The sequence below is a fragment of the Carettochelys insculpta genome, chromosome 2 (assembly GCF_033958435.1).
Source record: "Carettochelys insculpta isolate YL-2023 chromosome 2, ASM3395843v1, whole genome shotgun sequence".
In the NCBI taxonomy this organism is placed as follows: Eukaryota; Metazoa; Chordata; order Testudines; family Carettochelyidae; genus Carettochelys; species Carettochelys insculpta.
In genome coordinates, this window is record NC_134138.1 from 199,919,057 (window position 1) to 199,940,253 (window position 21,197).

At 41.5% G+C, this 21,197-nt stretch overlaps 1 protein-coding gene across 2 annotated transcripts in view; it reads left to right on the forward strand.

Moving 5' to 3' along the window:
* Nucleotides 1-20,525, forward strand: part of ZNRF2 (zinc and ring finger 2) — a 73,914-nt gene extending 53,389 nt beyond the window's left edge. The window contains exons 3-5 of one of the 2 annotated variants that reach the window (XM_074988314.1): nucleotides 12,227-12,332; nucleotides 13,084-13,165; nucleotides 14,815-20,525. In XM_074988314.1, the coding sequence (XP_074844415.1) occupies nucleotides 12,227-12,332; nucleotides 13,084-13,141 (164 nt within the window). In that variant the 3' untranslated portion in view covers nucleotides 13,142-13,165; nucleotides 14,815-20,525. The remainder of the gene's footprint in view (nucleotides 1-12,226; nucleotides 12,333-13,083; nucleotides 13,166-14,814) is intronic. The other variant, XM_074988315.1, reaches the window with a different exon arrangement.
* Nucleotides 20,526-21,197: the final 672 nt, after the last annotated feature.

Below are 21,197 nucleotides of genomic sequence, written 5' to 3' on the forward strand. Positions count from 1 at the left end.
AAGCGAATTTATTAGTCTCCAGAGGTGTCTGTATGTAACCCATAATGCTCCTCTGTGTTCCGCTCTGGCCGCTGCTCTGCAGCAACAGGAAGAGCCTGAATTTCCAAGCAGGAGCAGCAAGCCTTCAGCTGTGGGCTCATGTTAGTATGAGAGCCTCAGAAATGGCTTCTTTCTTTCTATGCTATTAGCACTGTGAGTGCACCTTCCCATTCAGATAGCCCCTGCAGGGAGTTCACAGCTCTGTCTGTACCCTTGCTATTTTTTTCTGCGCTTCCTCGTGCCAGCCCCTGCCCTACCGTACCATGTGTCAACAAGGCTGTGCTGGAGGTTGTGCTTGCATAACAGGCTGAGAAACAACTTCTCAGTGGCTTATATTTGTGTGTGAACTTCCTTCCCTCCTCCACATGTACCACACAGTCTGGGTCTTTCCCACACTCAGCCACATCACGTGGGTAGCCCCCAACCCAATAAAAGGGTGTGCCTGCCATTTGGTGCTGACCATGCTGCCAGTTGCGTGTTTAGGGCTCCAAGGTCGGGAAAAATATTCTGGGCTTTGCTGCCGCTGTGGGGAAGTCTCCCCCGGTCTCTCAGGGGCTTGCTGCCATCAGGGGAAAGTCTGCTCCGGCGGCTAAGAAATTTTGGTGCTTTGCTGCTGCCATGGGGAAGGACCACCTCAACTGGCCCCCCAACTATTGCCCCTCCCACCCAACCCATACGAGGGTAGTCTCCCCTGGCAGCCAAAGGGCTTGCTGCTGCTAGGGAAGGACCACTTCAACTGGTCCCCCATTGCGCACCCCTCCTCCACACCCATACCAGGGCTTGCCGTTGCTGAGGGGGGAACCAAAAATTCATTTTTCCTACACCTTTCTGTCCTTTTTCTTTTCACTTTAAAATACAGTCTGGGCCCCTGCATTATATTCAGGGATCGCACGCATGCGATGATGGGAGGTGGAAGATGGCAGTAGAGAACACGGTTTTTGCACCCATGTGGGCAATGTAATGGCATGCAAAACCAAGCTTCCTTTTTTCCTAGACTTTTCTATCGTCTTTCTTCTCCCTTTATAAAACAGTTGGGCCCATGCTTTATCATCAGGGATCAGATGCACTGATGGGAGGTGGGTTACTCAGTGGATGACCAGTTGAGAACACAGTCATTGCACAGAAGCCTTATAGTGCACTTGAAAGCCAAATACCCTTTCCAATACCAACATAATGAATTGGGAAACCAAAAATTAGTTTTTCCTGCACTTTGTCTACCCTCTTTCTTCCCACTTTCAAATACAATTCTGGTCCCTGTATTACTTTCAGAAATCACATGCATGCAATCATGGGAGGTGGGGTACTCAGTGGGTGGCCAGTTGAGAGCAGAGTCGTGGCATGGAAGCCTTATTATAATGCACAGGAAAGCCAAAGACTGTTCCCAATGCTGATATTGTCAATGGGGAAACCAAAAATTCTTTTTTCCTATACTTTGCTGTCCTCTTTCTTCTCTCTTTAAAAAACAGTCCGGGCCCCTGCATTCATTTCAGGGATCACATGTGGGCAATGATGGGAAGTGGAACGAGTGGATGGCCAGTTTAGAATACAGTCATTGCACCTGTGTCAGCAAGGTAATATGTAGGGAAACCAGAAATTCTTTCTTTTGATTTTGAGGGTCTCTGCATTATTTCCAGAGATCAACATATTTTCAGGGATCAGGAGGAGAATGAGGAAAGTGCAGTGGGGAAGATGACATCAAGACTAGCGAGCATCCACAGAATGCTACAGGGATAAGGGATCTGTGGGATAGCGTCCCACAAAGCACAACTGCAACAGTTGATGTTAGCTAATTTGTGTGTAGCAGCAATGACTCAACTTTGTGGGGAGCACGGTGGAAGTGAGGATGGTCAAAATCGAACTTAAGTTCCAGAATTAGAAAATCGATATAAATAATTTTATCTTGTAATGCAGACGCAGCCTAAGTTTTAAAAAAAAAAAAAAAAAAAAATGGCCTGAAATTTCCCAGTGGAGATTTTCTTCAAGGTATGACATTTAATCAAATAAACCAGCAGTATCCAGTAGGAATTCAATGATACCACACTTGTGGTTGTCGTCTTTCCATGTTCGCCATATTACTCGCGCCCCTAGCCCCTCCTCTAAATAAATGCTCTCCCCCTCCCCCAGAGCCATGCTCCCCGAGGACTTCTCTAAATAAATGCCCTCCCCCAGAGCCAAGCAAATCCAGCTCCCTCATTCTAATTCAATGCTGGCAACTCACTGCAGCGACTGCCATCACATGCATCTCCCACCAAACAGTAGGAGCGAGGAGACAGCATTCCCCACGTGAGGCTTTCAGGAGTAACCACATTTAAAGACTCCAAGAGCCACAGCTGCTTGGGAGCTGTGGGTTGGCCACCCCCATATTCACCACAACGCAGTGTCCTGTTAGCCGCATTGCATTCCATTGGCCTCTCTGGCAATAAAACCCTTCTGAGTTCTGAATCATTGTGTAGACTGTTCATGGGAAATTACTAATTTAGTTATTTGTCCACAAACAGGATTTGACTTCTGAATTTTTTTCTCAAAATTGTTCAAATACTTTGTGAACATACTTGAGTCTTGGGGTTGATTTAAGATGTTTGCTTCTCATCTGTTTGTTGTGTGACTGGTTATCTATGCCACTACTACTATTGATCTTTGATTTGAAAGTTTGAAAACTACTTTTTTGAAAACAAAGTACTAACATACATTTCAACTGTATGGCCTTCTAGTGCAGGAGAGACAACTGGGTTACTGTCATTGCCACAATTGTCTGAACTGTTAACCATCAGGGTAGAGAACCACAGTAAATGATGAGTTAATATAGAGAAGGCCAATATTAATCAGCATTTTTGACATTTGCTTGTAATTTGAAGTTGGAGGGTGATTTGCCTTAATTCAAAGTACATGCTTCAGATAAAGTTTATGTAACCACGGTGATTGTGTTTGGGGTAGGAGTAGTTTGCAAAGTTGTTTGCTTTAAACAGGAGAAATAATCTTGAGGAAATGTTTCCAGTGACTTGGCTCCACTGCTCTGTTTTTTTTCTGATCTTTGCTTCAGTCCAAACTGGATGATGCTAGGTACTCATTCTGTACTTGCAAAAACATAGTTCTGGGCACTAGTGCATATGCTCTGTTTCTTTCTGTCTCTTGGGAATTATGCAAAAGGCACAGAATCCATATGCAAAGATAATTGGCACCGGCATCTCCACCTCACGTTCCACTGTTACACTGCCTTCTCCCAGGCTAGCAACAATCTTTTCAGGTAGAGACTTGGTGCCTTTTATATTAGCTTTCTGTTGATAACTATGAATTAGACTAGGAAGCTGAGGCAAACCACATTTTGCAACCTTCCTTCCCACCTTAGAGCGTATCTTGTGTGTACCACACAACATGAAATCCAGCCTCCCTCCAGGCCTCAGTCATCTGGTTAATGTCTTAATGTGGGAAAGAACTGAAAATTGCCATGTTCCAGAGGGCTCTGTGGAGAGGGTCTTTTCTGAGACTAGCAGTAGGACTTTGTGGAGGGTCAAGAAAAAGACATGGAAGTAAGCCACGCCTCCAGACCAGACATTTCTCGGTTTCCCACCTCTCCAAAAGAGCCCTTGGATCCATTAGGTAGGTGAAGTTGAACTGTTTGCCTGCCTTTGTCCTAGTCGAGGGCCTGTTTTCTCCTCCTAAGAAGGTTTTCACGTTGTTTTGCCCTGTCTGCTATCCAGGGACAAGCTTTCTGTTCCCTTGGTAAGCAAGCCCTTGTGGTTGCTCTTTCATTTTTGTCCAGGGGGAGTGTGACAGTATTGGGAAAATTCCTCTCCAGTGTGGAGCACGTGTGCTTCAGCTCCCTTAGGGTGGGCATACATAAGCCTTGTCTTTCAAGGCCAAGTCAGTATACTCACCCTTCTTAGGATAGTAAGGATTAAAGGCCAAAGTCTCTGTATGTGCCCTCAATAGCTGGGTAGTGCGGTCCAATGGCCAGAAAAAATATTCACCCCTTTAAGTGGAGCAGTAACTCTCAATGTTTACAGTCAGTAAGTTTGCCCTGTTAGTAAGGGCTAGCAGCCACACTCCCTTGGTATGGGGGAATACCACACACAAGAAAGGGGAGTGAAGGCCTTGGGTGGAGAGGGGGATCTGTCTCTCCCTCTCCACTGGACCCCTGCCCAGGTGATGGCAGGGACGTGGTGTATGGTGGCGGTGGGGGGTGGGATTCAAACAGAAACAATGACTCAAAACTCCAGTTTGCTAAATGGGCCCCTGTTAAGTTCCCTTGAGCTGCTTCTCACCTTAGTTCCTGCTTCTGCAGTTTGGGTATTTGTTACGTCTGGGTTCTCCAGTCTGCCTTGTCCCCAGCAACCCTGGACTTAGCAAGGTCTCTGTATTTACTCTGATATCTGTCTGGGTTGCAGCATCTCTGGCTTCAGCTGATCCCTTGCAGGAGCCAGTGGTATACATCCTTCCTCTCTGGCAGTCAACCTCAGCTGAGCTGACCTGCTTCCTTTTATATTTGAGCACCTGCAGCCCAACCAGTAGAATGCACAGACATGGTTTTCTCAGCTTCCCAGATAAGATTAACCCTTCCCCATCCAGTTTGGGGTGAGTACACTCTGTCACAGGGAGAACTTGACTGATCCGGTTAAAAAGTAAGTCTGTTCTATCAGAAATTTGTGGAATCCCTTCACTCTACCATGACAGCCATTATCAAAGGGCACTGCTATCCTCTGGTGGAGCTGAAACTTGTTCATGTACAAAGCTTTATTACTATTGCTTACTCAGCATATGTTGGGTTTGCCACAGGATCACTTAGTTTCCAGCCCAGACCTTTCCTTTCATTCTGGCTTCAGTCCTCCACAGCCATTACCAAAATGAGGTTGGCAACAGCATTTACTCTAATTTGGGGGTATTGTTTCATCTGAGCAGTCCATTGCTAGGGTAACCAGATGTTCCAGTTTTACAAGAGCAATTCCAGGATTTGGGGTTTTTTGTTGTATTCTCGGTTTTTCTCACACACTGATTACCCTATCCATTGCTGTAGTTGAGAGTTGTTGCTCTGACCATGAAATTATCTTAAGAGGATAGGGTTCTACTGGCATCTGTCATAATGGATGGTTTGAATAGGAGAGGCAGACCCCACAGAGAATGGATAGATGATATATTAGATTGGTGCAGAGCTAGTCTACAGAAACTAAGCCACTTCGCACTGGACAGGGAAAGATGGATGGAAATATGAACGAGGCATCAGACAGCAATGGGTGCTGAGCCCATGGTTATTGATGATGATGATGATGATAGGGTTTTAAGTGAATATTTTGGAAAGAGTTCACTTCTCCTTATCTAAGTACTGACTTGGTTAATAGGAGACGAGGGTTCTAAGGTTAAAGGCTCTCATGATTCCTGCCGCCAACCTCTATAGCAACAGCAGACTTTTATTCCAGGCATGCATGTTCATCATGTGTCATGTGAGGGCTTAGTACTGCGTGCTCAGTCCCACTCAAGTCTTCTGTACTTTTTTCTCATGGAGATTCTCTCATTGGTAGGAGAGAACTTACTTAAGAATCCATCTCCCAGTAGTAGTAAAGAACTCCGTGTAAGAGATGAGTAGTTAACAATATTCCAAGGGGTGCCCCTTTAGGAATGCCCTTGGAATCAGTCCAACCATAGAAATGAATCAGTTCATTTAGGATGGGGCTCTGTTCAATGGAGGACCTTGACCAAGGATGATAGGCTAGAGGATAAAGATTGAAACTGCTCTCCATTTAAATAAGTATTAAAAGACAGCTACCTTTGGCCTAAACCTACATTGCATACATAGTTGTTGCTGAACTGCTAATGATGAAAACACAATGACGAAGCAGGTCTTTGTCCACAAAAGCTTATGCTCCAAAATGCCTGTTAGTCTACAAAGTGCCACAGGACTTCCGGTTGTTACTGTCAGTCTTGGTTTTCGAGGAAAGTTCACATTAGAGCTGATTTTGTTTTCTACTGCTGAGGGTTCAAGAGCTTTTTTAAAAAATTGCTTGGGCTGGTTTGTTTGGTTTCCCCCTCCCCATCTCCTTCAGGTTATAGTGCCCATTTTTTACACAACTGAAAAAGATGATTTGTTTTGGATATGTGGCCTGAATGGTGACTATTCCCATGATGAAGTTAAGCTTGTGATTTCTTTGGATGCCTTTTATAAAACCAGTATATTTTCTTTTGAAAATAAAGATTTTATTTTTTGGCTTTCTGTTTACTCATACTGCTGTGGCTTGCATTTACAGTAAATGTACACATTGGACCTGTGTGGACCGACTCTCTTGGCACTTGAATGGTCCCAAACTAGGGATTTTGCTAGACCAGGAGAGGTCAGTGCTTTCTGTTGGCCTCTGAGCTCTGCTCCTGGTCCCCCAGCCCAAGCTGCTTCCCAGTCTTGGCCACCAGCTTTCTGGCCCCTCTGCCTGGTCCCAGGCCACTCCTGGCCATAGGGGCTCTCTAGTCCAGCAACATCTGTGGTCTGCCAGGATAGTAATTTTGTATTTAATTTTGCATCTATGGCTGCATAAATGTTTATTATGATAAGGCTTTAACTTAAATGGTCTTTGCAGAATTACTTTGAAATCTTATTCAGAAAAGTGGACAATTTGAATTTGTAAATAGATTTTGAATCCTGATCTCTGTTAAGGTAATTTATGTAATTAACACAGAACAGTTTTAGTGCTGTGCAAAATCTCTGCTCTTCCAAATTTAAAATTAGATCACCCTCTTGTGATCCCGCTGTGAATAATATATAAAATATAAAATAACATTTATACTCTTTTGTTTTCTGCACAAATATGTTCTGTATTACAAATATTGTCAATGTATGTCCAAAAGAGAAGAAGCTACTTATTTGTCAGGGTTGATTTCTAGGTATTTTAATTTTTGTGTGTGAAGTTTGTATTTGCCATGCACATTTTAAATAATTCTGCATTTGCAGACTGTTAACAGTTTGTGTCCACAGTCTTCTCACGCTGTCCCTCTCAGCGTGCTTTATACATGAGTTGTAGACTAGCTTCTATGCTATTTCAAGTCCTTTTTTCAATTTACACACCTTTGTTCTGTATGTAGTATTGGTACAGTTATGTTTATTTTTGAGAGTGAGGTTGCAGAACTGAGTTTGGTAACCAGTGTTTGAACAGTATAAATTAATCACAGTGGATATCTGCTTATATGTTGTCTCTGTCTCCAACTAACATAGAATGGGAAAATGCAATATTTTTAGTCTGTGTAGAGTAGAAAATTGTAAGTATTAGTCATGGGTTTTGGAGACTGTACTTTGGTGGGATATAAAAATATCTCAGCAGAAATAGATGAAGGGGAGAGACGGACAGATATTCGATTAGCATCCGGTTAACATCTGATAACAGGTACATTACAGAATGATGAATTTTGTATCTTGGTAGGTGGATCCGAATGCAGCTCATTCTTTTTGAATAGGGCTGCAATAGCAAAGGCAAGTGATATGTTATATGGAACGTTTTAGCAATGTATAAAAGGCACAGTGTAAATGTTTTGGTACCCTGGAGATGTTAGCGGTAGATTGTGAAGGATTCAGGATTGGGGTAGAATCAAGGTTTTGCAAACAACCTTAGCTTTGAATTTCTAGATTTGCAAATGTGTCATTAGTATAGAATTCCTTAGGTTTCAGTAAATGCAGGGTTTTCAGTAAATGCAGGGTTTTTTAGGAATTTTTAGAAGAAACAATTGATTATACCAGGTCTCGAAAACTCCACTTGCCTGGGATCAGCAGTGTTCCAGTTCCTTTGCAGAATGTAAAGTTTCATTTAATTGCTTCCCAGCTTCCTAATTTCGAGGAAATGTTCCACACCTGACCTAAATATAACTATTTGAGTGTTGCCTGCCTAAGACTGGAGCCAGGTAATATCCTTAGCAAGCTGAGCAGCAGCAGAGCCAGTCTGCAGTAGAAATAATTGACTCGTCTTCTCAGTTTTTGGTAATAATACTTAGAGAACTCTATGAACAGCAAATAATAAGATATTTATTTTGCTGCTGCTTGGAGAAGTTTTGTGCAGTAACAGAAGGCTGGAGCTAATCACTGGGGAAACCTCAAAACTGGGGACTTTTGAGTAGGATACCTCTTTCCCAGCAGACCAAGCTTGGGGAAGGGCTAGATAAGCAAATACTCTACTCACCTTTGTAATGGTAAGAAGGCTCTGCGGTGGGAATGTTCAGTTTCTCTTTTGGGAAAGAAGCATTAAAAATGTAAACTGCTTATTTACTGCAAGCAGATATAAAAGATGGAGCTCCTGACTAAAGTTGTAGTAGGTAATCCAGCTCACCCCTTCCTTTTTGCCACCTGCCATCCAGACTGGGAAACTTGAGAAGTGTGCTGCTTACCTACAACTAGAATTGAGGATGTGACAGTGTGGCTGCTGAGAATGAACATGCCATGAAACCAGCACCCCTTTCTACTTCTTCACCTGGGCACCAATGAAATGGCTGAGTGACCTTGAGCCAGTAGATGCAGACTGTGTGGCTCTGGGAAGAAGGAGAATGAGGTGCAAATTGAGTTTTCGTCCATCCTCCCTGTTGAAAGAAAAGGCCCAGGCAGGAACCACTGAATCATGGAGGTAAATGTGTGGTTGCACGGATGGTGTGAGCGAGAGGGCTTTGTATTCTTTGACTGTGAGATGTTGAGATAGAATAGACGTGTTCAGAGGATCAAGAGAAACCTGTTGGGACAGTACCAGAAAAGAGAGGAGCTGGAGGATGGGAGGGAAGGCAGATGGTGGGATGAGTAAACCCTTGGAGAAGGCTTAGAATCTCTCTGGAACAGGTGAGTCTTTGTCCTCTTTTTTCCTTTCTTTCTTTCAGATATTGAATCATCTGTTAATTCAAGAGGTCAAGTGAAAAATGTGCACCCTAGCACCATACTCTGGGCAAATGCAATGCCTTTGATGCAAGTTTTAGCAGTGAAAGTGAGATTCTGCAAGAGGATCTAACACTTCTCTCCTTTTTTAATCACTCAAGGATAATTAATGTCCCCTAATGTTCATGTCAAATTTTACTCCCCTCTTAAAGAGCAACAGAAATCAATTAGGAAACTCCTTTTCTTTTCTGTAGATTGCCTACGGACAATGCAAATATATGCTGCCTTTTTCCTGTTATTACCAAGATATATTGTTTCTTAAGAGTAAGTTTGTCCTACTCAGGCTGGTGGTTCTACATATGAAGCCATAATATTAGAAGCAACTCACTGTGTCAGAATCAAAAGACTTTGAAATCAGGCTTTTCAGCTCCTCAGAAACCTGAACCTGAAAGTCAGAGCTTGTGTTTTTTTTCTCTGCAAATTTACATCCTGGTTTCTTTATTTGATCTTTTGCTACATGAGGCTACATACATGTCATGTTCAGCAGCCTGTAGCTACTATGATGATGAGCACTACAGAAATACCTAAGACAGCAACTTAAAGATGAGTGTGTTCTCCAGGCCTGCTGTCAGTGGGGGCAAAGTGGGCCATTGCACTGGGGTCTGGCCTTTCAAAGAGGTCCAGATTTCTGGCCGCAGCTGCTGAAGTACCCTAAGCCCCACCCCTTCCAGGGGTGGTGAGCTGACCCCCTTCCCCACCTTTGGCCCTGGGTGCACCGTGGCTGTTGGCCCCGCTGGTGTTCTCTTACACAAAATCATGAAATCCTGCACATGCTGCTCAGTCATCTGGGCTTCTCTGTGGTTAAGGAGGCAAACCCTGCCCTGGGTGCTCTAGAAACTTTGAAAGCTTTGTTCACAATTTTAAAGGAACAGGTTTTTTTTGTTTTAAAATCTAGGGGTTTTTTTGGAGTGATGTGCAACAGGCCCTCCCATCGAGCTGGGCCTTACTGAGGGGAAATAGGTGGCTCGTGGCAGTGGTACAGCAGAACGTAGCTGCCTCTATCCTTACATGAGCCAACGGTAGCATGGTGCAGGCTCCTCATCCTAACACGCTCTCTTCCCCCCCGCCCTCAAACAAAGTGTCTTGCTTCTGCAGTTTCTGGAGGATGTAATATGCACACGGCTGTGGCTGGGCTGGGGCAAGCCACAGCAGGGAGAGCATGCAGAGTTGGAGCCTCTAGTGTTCGCGGAGGAGGCATAGAGCAAAAAGCTACGGTTGGAGTAGGGGTCTTCTTCCCCACACCCACCTCCATACCCTTTCCTTGCTGCTGCCTAGTCCTGTGATTGCTTGGTTGTACCGTGCGCTTTGAGAACCTGCCATTAGTGAAAAGGGGCATTCAGCACATACCTTGCCTGTGCATCACTCAGGTATGCCATGCATTGCCAGCTCTTTTGCTGTAACACTCAACGTGCTGTGAACTTTATAAATCCACAGTAGGCTATGTATTATACTCTACAGTACCATGGGTGTAAACTCTGGTAAGTGAGGCCTCTTGATTTGTGTTGTACCAATGCTGAATTCTGATGTTAAGAAACATAACCAGAACACGCAGCTTTTACTGTACCACTCGAATGGTCTTCATGAAAACTTCCATTTAAAAAGTGTGGTCTGTAAATTTCTGGCAACTGCCTAATCTTGCCATTTACTACAGGGGCTATATCTACACTGCAGAGATCTTTCAAAAGAAGCTCTTCCGGAAGATCTCTTCTGAAAGAACTTCTTTCGAACGATGTATCCATCCATAAAAAAGTGGATCACAAGAGTGGTCTGCCCTTTTGAAAGAGAGCATCCACACAGCCCCCCGCTCTTTCGAAAGAACGGGCCAGGGATCAAAATATCAGGTGCCATGAGGACTGCTCTTTTGAAGGAAGGGCCCTGAGGAGCATCTACACACATTTTCTTTCTAAAGAAACTTTTGGAAGAAGGTGCCCTTTCTGAAACGGGACTGGAAGAGCGCTTTCAAAAGAAGAACTGTGTTCTTTGATTTACTTTCAAAAGAACGCTTTTTGTATGCAGATGCTCCATGGGATCTGTCAGAAGAGCCCCTTCTTTTGAAAAATCTTTTGAAAGAACTTGCCAGTGTAGACACAGCCAGGATGTATTGTTGATTTCACAAAATCAGGGGGTCTTGCAAAATGTAGGGTCTGAGAGCCATACCACGTACCAGTTTGCAGTGATGAGTGACTCTAGATCTCCCACAGTTCTGGATTATATTAATGGGAGGGAAGCAGGTGGTGAAGGGGAACAGACTGTTGGTTGGGGTAGGTGGAAAGTAACAGCAGACCCAGGTACTCACCAGAGAGCTAGTGGGGGCCAGGGCCAGGGTCAGGCACACAGTGGTGGAACAGATGAGAGGAGGCTGGAGGGAGGGAGCCAGTGGGGCCTTTACCTTAGGATCTGTCTATATTTACTGGGAGATCAATCCAGTCAGGGGTCGATCTTCCAGGGTTTGATTTCACGCACCTAGTGGTGATGCAGGAAATTGAACTATGAGAGCTTGACAGTTGACCCCTGTACTTGTCATTATTGAGACCTCCCTCTGAGGATGACCGAATAATTCAATCCTAGATACGTCCATTCCAGCTACACAGTTTTTGGAGCTGGAATTGTTTCTAGGATAGACTTTCAGGTTTAGGATAGACTTGGCCTAGTTTATAGGTGTGGGGGGTGCAGTAGGTGTCAGTCTACAGCATCCTTTTCTGTAAAGCCACTTGTCCAGGCTCAGCTCTGGCCCCTAGCATGGGTGTGCACTTAAAACAGAATATTGGACTTTGGCAGGAGGAGGAGGTAGCAGTGAGGAAAATCCCCTTCCTCGTCAAATGAACTGAAGCCATAAGGGTCCTGAGAATCCAGTTTCTTTAATGTTTAATATTGGTCCTGCCTTATGACTTCTGTGCTGTGTAGCGTGCAGCTCTGAACTCAGAACTAGAATGGTGGTGTGTGCTTTGTTTCTAAATTTTAATGGTAACTGGTCCTTAACTATTGCAGCACAGGCATGAAACCAGGTTTATCTGCAGACTTCAGTGAGGTGGTGTGTTTATTATAGTACTACAATAAACACACTATAGTACATCCTTTTGTACAACTGCATTTTGTCAGATTGACTAACAGCCATAGTTTGATTTGGGCTTTAAGAGTCATAAGACACCTCCTATATCATCATACATCATAAACATGCTTAATTTCACATGTTGTATGGAAGAGGACTCCTGAAGAGTTTTTGTTGTGTAATTGTGCAAATGCTATCAAAGTTTAGCTTGACGTGTTGATTTTTAATGATTTAAACCTCCCCTGTTTCTATAGAGGACGTGCTGAGTAAAGATGCTGGGGAGTGTGCAATATGCCTGGAAGAGCTGCAACAAGGGGATACGATAGCACGACTGCCTTGCCTATGCATATATCATAAAGGGCAAGTATTCTTCACACGGTATTCTTCACAGATAATATGCCACATGCCAACATCAGTAGGGTAATTTTTTTATAAGAGAGGTTTAAAGGGACAACTAATATCTAGTCACTTTAAAACAACAAACAAAACTTAACTCAAGATGTAGTGCCTTAAGAATTTTACTTACCCTCCTCAACCCAAATATGTTTGCTTTTATAGTCAATTTTTCCTTTTATGTTTTTCTCAAGTTGCTGTTTGAAGAAATTCCAAAAACAAAAGGGGGAAATGTGCTATACAGGCAAAATGGTAAAAATCATTGTACGTATGTGCAGTTTGTTGAAAGCACAGGGTAAAATTGAGGGAAAAGTATATTTCTGAATTCATTTTAGATGGTATTTGTAACAATAATCAGCAAAATTGCAGGCAGAAATGTGAGTGGGGTGATAACATCCCTCTTAAGAAAAGAAACAAGAAGAAAAAGTAATTATTTCTGGATTAACAAATTAACAGTGACAATTTACACATTTCTCTGATGTTTACTACATAATACCCTAAACTTTGTTATATTGGGATGTTGTTAATAATTAGCAAATGCTGAAAAATACTGTTATGTATGCCAGTGGAAGTATCTTAGGTCTTAAAACACATTCTTTCTCCCATCAGCCCACATTTCAATGTTTCTAGTCACTTTACGATCAATTATTAAGTACACGTAACAGTTGATGGTAATTTAATATACTTACCTTCCATTTATTTTCTTACCTTGCAACAGTTGTATAGATGAATGGTTTGAAGTAAATAGATCTTGTCCTGAACACCCTTCAGATTGAGACCACAAAGTTCCTGTTTTGTAGGTAACATCTTTTTACTCATTTCATTGATATTTTCAGTAATAAGTACATTAAATATGCACTCAAATCTAAGTTTGACCTAAAATAGTCAGTAAATTCATTGTAGATCTAGTAATTTAAATAGATAGTAAATATGCTTGAATTCATAAATAGTTTTTGCACAGTCACATCCAGTAGTCTGGAATAAGTTGCAGTTGAACAACTGGTAAGTGACATGCATCTGCTGAAGCGGGTCTTTGCCCACGAAAGCTTATGCTCCAAAATATCTGTTAGTCTGTAAGGTGCCGCAGGACTTCTTGTTGTTTTTGCCAGGTGACAAGCAGTCGTGCCAATGAAATTTTAGTTCCTTTTTAAAGATTAAGTTGTATAATCTGAATTTACTTAAAATATGAAATCCACAGAATTTTTGATAGTTTAAGAATGACCATTCCTTCATGACTGAAATCTGCCTTTTTCATTTGGGATGTTATACAGTTTTCAATGAGATTTTGCTGTTTACTTTCAGCACACGTTTTATTATTTATTGCTTTTTTTCTGCAATGCATGTAAAATGCTACAACTCTGCCTGCCTCTCCCCCCTGCCCCCTTTCCTCATTCACACAGTTACAGTAAAATTCATTTAATCCGGCACGTCCAGGACTGGACAGGTGCTGGATTACCAAATTTTCCAAACTATTGGATGTCACCATAACCGCCACGCTCTAGTTCACATCCCCTGTTGCGGCTCACCACTCCTGCACATCCCCAGCTTCTTCACCACTCCCACGCTCCTGCAGCTTCTTCACCCCTGCACACCCCAGCTCCAACCCCTACACTCTCCGGCTCCACCGGCCCCTCTGCAGCCCTAACCCACCCCGGCTTAACACCCCAACACCCACCACGCAAGCCCCCCACCCGACTTACGCAAATTTTGATGTATGCGTATCTCGGGGGATGCTGAACCATCGGGATTTCCAGACCATCAGAGGCCGGTTAACTGTAATTTTACTGGACAAACTTTTCTGCTTTAGTATAGTGCATTAATGGTTTAGAAAACAGCATCAAAGAACTAAAGGGGCACTTCTAATCTTTCGGGTAACTTGGTTACACCAAACTACTAGCTCTGGCCATACAAAATGTGTTAGGGCTTGTATTCAACATTATGGCAGTCAGGGAATATGAACTCTTTGCCCAAAACCTTTTGATATTTTTTTTTTGTAAGCACTGTTTCATTCCTCAGTGTTCTTTCTTTATTACTTTACAAGTGTGTGATGTAGCACACACTGTAGTTGTATTAGTCCGGGTTGCACACTGTGTGCACTTGCCAAACACACAATACTACAGAAACAATTTTTTTCCCCATAGCACACAGCTAGGAATAATTTTTCACTTTGACATATCTTTTACATAGAGCATCATGTGTTTGAACCATAGGAGAAGCACAAGTCTATTTGCAACAATGTTTCTTTTAAAATACTTAAGGATGTGAGACTCGGGATGCTAAATCAAATGTGTTTTAAGTTATCGAAAGTAGGAGTGATGCACTGGGATGAATTAAGGAAAAGTAGGTTTTCCTTGGATTGCTTTGTTTGTTCAAGTATTGTCTTACTGTTTATAACTTAGTGAACTAGCTTGGAAAATAATAATTGTTATCTTCATTGGCTTTCTCACAGCTTCTTGCACAGATCAGAAGATGTAGAGGATTTGAGATTCTGTCTTTGAACGCAAATTTGAGAACATACTTGGCTTCAGACTTGTGTTCCTTGTGCGGCTGGAAAAGGCAAAGATAGACAATCGTGTGGAACAAATCTGTGGAGTCCAGTAGCTTGCCAGGAGAGTCAGCATACCAAACACGCATTAAAAGGACATGCAGGGATTTTGAAAATGCTGCACATCCCGTAACAATCTTTTTGCCGCACGTAATCGATGATTTGTATTTTACAGGCCAAAGTTACTAATTTCAATTTAACTTCTGTGCAAAAGCAGCCTATGGTTGTGTCTTGTCTTATCCCCAAATGGAAAGTGACGCATTCTAAATCATCGCTCTCTGAAACATTTTCATGAGGATTACCATATTTTTGGGTGGAAATGTTTTAATCTTCTCATAGGCTGAAGAATACATGGCAAGCAGTCTAGCAGTATGACCTTATTCACTGAATTCACATCCTGTCCTCAATATATTCTTCACCTTTTTCAAGAACAGAATGTGAGAACTTTTTCTGCATAGGAACATTATGTTTCAAAGGGTTTTTTTAAAACTAAACCATTGTCAGGATGCTGTCCAAAGAATAAACCAAGGCATGTGACTAATTTATATTGGTTGAGCTATAGAATTGTTGAAATCTGGATGCTGTATTGGTATTTAAGTGTACTAAAATTTCTCTGTTTTACAGCTTTTGGCTAAAAATGCAGCAAAACATAATCTTGCAGCTATGCAACTTTTTTTATGGGAGAATTTACCAATTTTAAGTGCTGCCAGTTAAGGTAATTTGTTTAACGGGTATTTTTTTTAAATGTTTCAGGTAATTATTTTATTGTACTACTTTCATCTCCAGTCTGCCTCTTTAGGTTTAGGAGAATAACTGTGAAAAAGGGCACAACAAAGTTTCATAAGCATTAGAGTAATGATATTATACGGGGGTGGGATTTGCGTTAACTTTTTTGAAACACTTTTATATGCAAAATTTTTAATTGAAATTTTCTTGATTAGCAGAGCCATAGTAATTTGCATCTAACATCTGTTTATGTGGACGTTAGCATTTAGCAATATGTAGAAGCACCTGCATTTGTTTAATTTATCACTGTTTTCCTATATCGCTACGAAATAGCGTGATAGCCATGGGGGAAAGAGCAACCAAAATTTTAGTTCCCATAAAATATCACAATAATGAAAAACTGGAACAAATATCAGAGTTTAGAAGAAAAACATTTTATTTTTAAGAACTGATAGTAGCGGCTTGTTAATTTTCATATTAGAGGGACAGATTATGAAGATTCATGGCTGCAATTTTTAGTTATTGCAATGGCAAAAATAAATTACACAATACCTTTTTCTTAAGTGTCTATTTTCTCGTATGCTTAATTTGGCTTGGTTTGTATTCTTACCTTTATAATTTTTCTCCTCTGTTGCTGTTGTTTCTTAATTAGGGCAAAACTAGGAGCAACTGCCACCCAGAGGAATTAATGCATGGTACACTATGAGAATATCCCATTTTGCTTGTCCAATTTCTAAGTTACCTTTTCCCTTGAACGTAATTCTGTGAATGCTTTTTGGCATTATGCAGATTTGACACAGTCAAAACTAGTTAATGCTGAGAGTGACAGTAGGGTTTCCTAGGGGCCTTTTTTCCTTGTATGAACACTTTCAATGGCATCTATAGTTATAGGGCCCAGTCAGACTCTGACTTTAGTGAGAGCAGGATCAGTATCTGTTTTGTTTTAAATTGTGTAGTCCCATCGAACAAACTCTCCCGACAAATGTTTAAGTAGGTAGTTTCCAGTATAGGTTCTTTTGTAGCAGGGAATTGTTTTGCTGCTGTGTATTAAAGAAAAATAAAAGCTGCCACAGTGGTAATATTTTACTACGGATGTTATTTTCTAGCAGCTCACTTTTCTGGAAGTTTGAGCCATTTATCTTCTGAAAGCAAGATTTTTGCAGTTTATATAGATTTAACATTTGCTGTTGGCGTCCTGCCATATAGTATCAGTACACAGTACGCTCAAGTAGTGTTCATCTTCCCTCAGTATCAAACTAGGAGCTTAACTGCTGGAGCAGAAATTCCTCCGTAATTTACAGTGGAAAATTAGGGTGTTTTGATGGCTTTTTCTTCGAGGACATAGATAGTCTTTGGCTTTAGGGGTTAAGAGTTAAATATTTAAACATGAATCTGTTTACAATTTTCACATTATTTCTGTAGTTTAGGCTTTCAGATCACCTTCTGCTTTTGCAAAACCTGAACCTTTTAGATTTAAATGCGTAAGTAAACCGTTGAAAGAACAAACTCTTCAGCATTTATCATCACTGCCAGAAGTTTAAGGCCAGTGTGCACGCGGTGGTTGAAACATGCCAGCAGCAGTCACTTTTATATATATGGTGGTTGCCTGCAGGTTTGCCCCTGGCCATTGTAGAGAGTGGATTTTTGGGAGGGTTGTTTGGGATTGTTAGGAAAACTTCAGTCCTAGGGCCTGTCCTAGATTCCTGGTTCATCCAAAACTCTTTCCGAGTTCAAATGGAAGTTTTGGCTGAGCCAAGAAAAGAAGGGTTAGGTCCTTAATGTGAACGAAGCTTAGAACAATATTGAAAGATGAAACCAAAGCATGTATTCAGAGCTCCCTGTGGACATTTTGTATGTAGGTTTTCATCTCAAACTAGCGTGTACACCGCTGCATAATTAAGCCTAACTTTGTGTTAAAAATATCCCCTCACCAAGGTCTTGGAGCATTGTGCTTTAGTAGGGGGCGGGGGAGGTGTTCTGTCTTTGAGGAGAAGACCACATTGCACACATTAACAGTCAAAAAAATAGGTTATAATAACATTTGTGTGCCACGTTTTCTGCCTGTAAATATATAGATTGCCAATTTATATTGCTTTAGTTTATTTACTTTCATCTGCTGTGTATCTTGCCCAAGTTTCTAAGAGGGAACTAATTCCCATACTCAGGTTTGCCATATACATGCTGCTTGCCATAAAGAGAAGAATAGACGTAGGTTATATTGATATGTGAGATTTTTCAAAACCTTGTTATATAGCAGGTGTCTCAAGTAAAAGATTTGTTTAAAGTTGATAGTGTAGTAGGTATGATTTGGGTTTTATATGATCATCTCATATGGTGTCGAGAGCCATGCTGTTAACAGTTACAGGACAATGATTATCCTGTCTTTTGTATCTAGTATAGTTGTTCTCACTTTTTGTGTTTTAGGTAGCAAGTTAGTTTTCCCTGTGCTTGTACTCTAGAGATTGATTTGAGTGGAGTGTAAAACGAAGGAAGTGTAGCATACTTCAAATTCACATTATTTCATTTTAGGAAAAATGAATTTAAATCATTATAAATTACAGCATCTTTCTTAATTCTAGGGTGTAAGGGGACGTGTACTATGGCATTTCTAAATAGGGCAGTTGAAAGTAACGCACAATGGTGGGAGTGAATTCTTTGTGATCTCTTTTCTGCTCCTTCGGAATGTAAAGGGGGTTTTATTTATTTTTTTTAAATCCCGTGGTAGTATCTCATTGTGAATCCCCTTTTTGCTAAAGGAGTTACAAGCTTATGATTTCTCAGAAGACTGAGACATTAGCAATTGTTGGACAAAGTATTTTGAGTCAGAACTTTTGAAACTTTGTTTTGGTTGTACCATCAACTCCTCCTGACAAAGAGTTGGGAGAAAACCTTTCTAGTTGGAGAATTGGGCACTCTGTTTTATTTGAGGGCTTATGATGTTCCCTCCTCAATCTTCCAGCAAAACAAGGGAAGCTGAAACTTGATACGTTTTAAGGAAGCGGGGACAAACCTCATTTTTTAAAATGCAGTTGTTTCAGTTCCTTTTCAGGGTTCTATGAATCTGAGCTTCTTTGTCACTTGGAATAGAGTGATGCCACTTGGATTCACATAGTTGTTGTATTTGCTATTTCTGTGAGAGAGGGAGTTTTGAGGTCGAGTACAGAAGCGCTAATATGAAGATTCCCAGTTTATCCATGCCAGTGGGTTATGTCCGTTCTGATTTGACCAGTGCAAAACTTTGCTCTTCATGTTCTCTCCCTTGAGCTTTATTGTGTAAAGCTTCAATGCTGTTTTTGTTTTTCATTTTTCCTTCTACCCCAACATGCTATACATGTTTTAGGAATTTATTTCACTCTTCTTTGATGTCAATAGAAATGCATTACACCATCCCATTGGAAGAGGAATGTTGGCCAGAACTCTTGCCTTGATCACTTGTTAAGGTGCTTTTATCAGCAAGTGCTGCTTGCACTAGTTAAGGTCTTGGCACTTGAAATGGCCTAGGGAGGAGATTCTGAACCAAGCAGTGGCCGTGTTTTCCTTACACTGGGCTCTAGTGCATGGGCTGAAAATAAATGCATCACTTGCTTATGTCAGCGTTGTGATGACAGATGTTCAAGGCCTGGAGGACCCTCCCTGACTGTGCTTCAGTTGTGCAGTTGTCCGTTTTTTGTGGGTGCGCTCTGAAAATGGAACTGAGTCCTTGTTCTGGAAAATTTTCAGGCCACTATACAGCGTTCTATAGGCTACAGGCTATTTTACCTTTCTAATGGGTATGTCAGAGTCACCAACTGGATAAATTGTAAACTGACTTAGTGAGAGGTGGTGTTACTGACGATTTGTTTTAGTAATCAACTGTAGCATATTTGCATTTTTGGAAAGTGGGACTTGATTGGCTCGTGTTTGTTTCTGGGCTGTGGGATTGATGAGTTCTGCTGCCTGTCTGTTTGCTACTTGCTCATCTCCTTGTGTCAGCTTCTAATTCACATGCTGGTATGAGATTTTTTTTTTCCCCCCGGGGTCTGCTTTGACAGGTTTTGCGATGCTAAGGTTGAGTTGACTTTGGTAGCATTTCAAATGTAACACCCCTCATCCCCCGCAAATGGCCTCTGTTGCTGAATCCTGTTTGTTCTTGTTCTCCTTAGAAGCTCTCCTTTTTGTTACTCCTTCTTTGTTATATTAGAAAGTTCTTTCATTGTAAATATAAGTGGGTACACGTTCCCAAGGCTTATGATAAATAATGGGGACATCCATGTATGGCCTTGTGTATAAGGGATTCTGTTAAAATACATGTCGAAATAAGGCTGAAGTGTTGATCGTTGTATAAATAGATAACTCTCTTCTAGCTGACTTTACCAAACTGTTGCAGTTGAGGAAGCGGAGGCAGCTGAGCTATTGAGGGGATGTTTCAATGACTGTCTAATTTTAAAAATTCAACTTATTTTTAACAAGTTGTGATTCAGTTTTTGGAATCATTCAACTTGGCTGAGAAACGCCCATGCTTTCTTTTACCAGTAAGGAGCAGTTTGATGGTAAAAGTATAGCCACTGGTTCTCATACCTGTTTCCACAAAAATAAGTGTCCACCAAGTGCTAGATGGAACTCCGTAGTAGTTTATAAATGCTACAGTTGTTTGTAGTGGTAATGGACAAGTCTTCCTTCGTTACCGTGAGCATAAGCAAGAATGTAATTTGCGATGTAAAACATGTTTGTAAATTTTGTAATTGAGTTGTATGATTGGAAGATGACTGAAGTTGTGTTAAGGTACATTTTTGATGGTCTTTCAATATGTAATCATGAACTGAATTTTGTATTGATTTAGGTTGTATGTTTAACATTCCATTTATGTAAAATATGTACAAATATACGTGTAATAAATCTTTTGAAGCACAGTTTGTCATGATTCCAGGTGACTTTAGTATTAATTAAAAAGAAGAAGAAGAGAGCTATACATTGGACAAAGTTGTTGTCTGAGTTCTGTCATGCTATTGAACCCCCATAAATACAGGAGAAAAAGCAGAGTGTAAAGGCACAGCTGTGAGAAAAGCAAGTAGGAATTCAGATGTACAGTGCAAGCTTCTGGCTCCCCATCTTGCCCCTTTGGATCCTGCACCATGAAGAGGATGTAAAGCCGACTTGTGATCTGAAGCTTCACCTGGCAGCATAGAGCTGAGGAATCTGGCACAGTGCTGTCTCCAGCGTCACATGTGGGACTAGGGGAAAGTCATGACTGGAGTGTGGTACCCTCTGGTAATCCCTGAATGACATAGCTGTGCTTTGGGATTAGTACACATTGGGGCAGCCCTGAAACCCATTGTCCAGCATCTAAAAAATGGAGTTGTGAGGCGGGAGTGGGTGGGCTGGTTAGTGGCAGAAAGCCTCCTTTGTGTATACTTTGCCTGAGACCAGAGGGCAAAGCATGATATGTTAGTACTTAGGGCATTTAATCGCAACTCTCTGTGCTACCACTCCTCTTTCTATTCAAATTTAATGTTTCGTTGGTTTGTCCCTACTTCAGCTGTGAGTGGATTTTCTTATTGCTCCGGATGGTTGCCAGGGCTCCA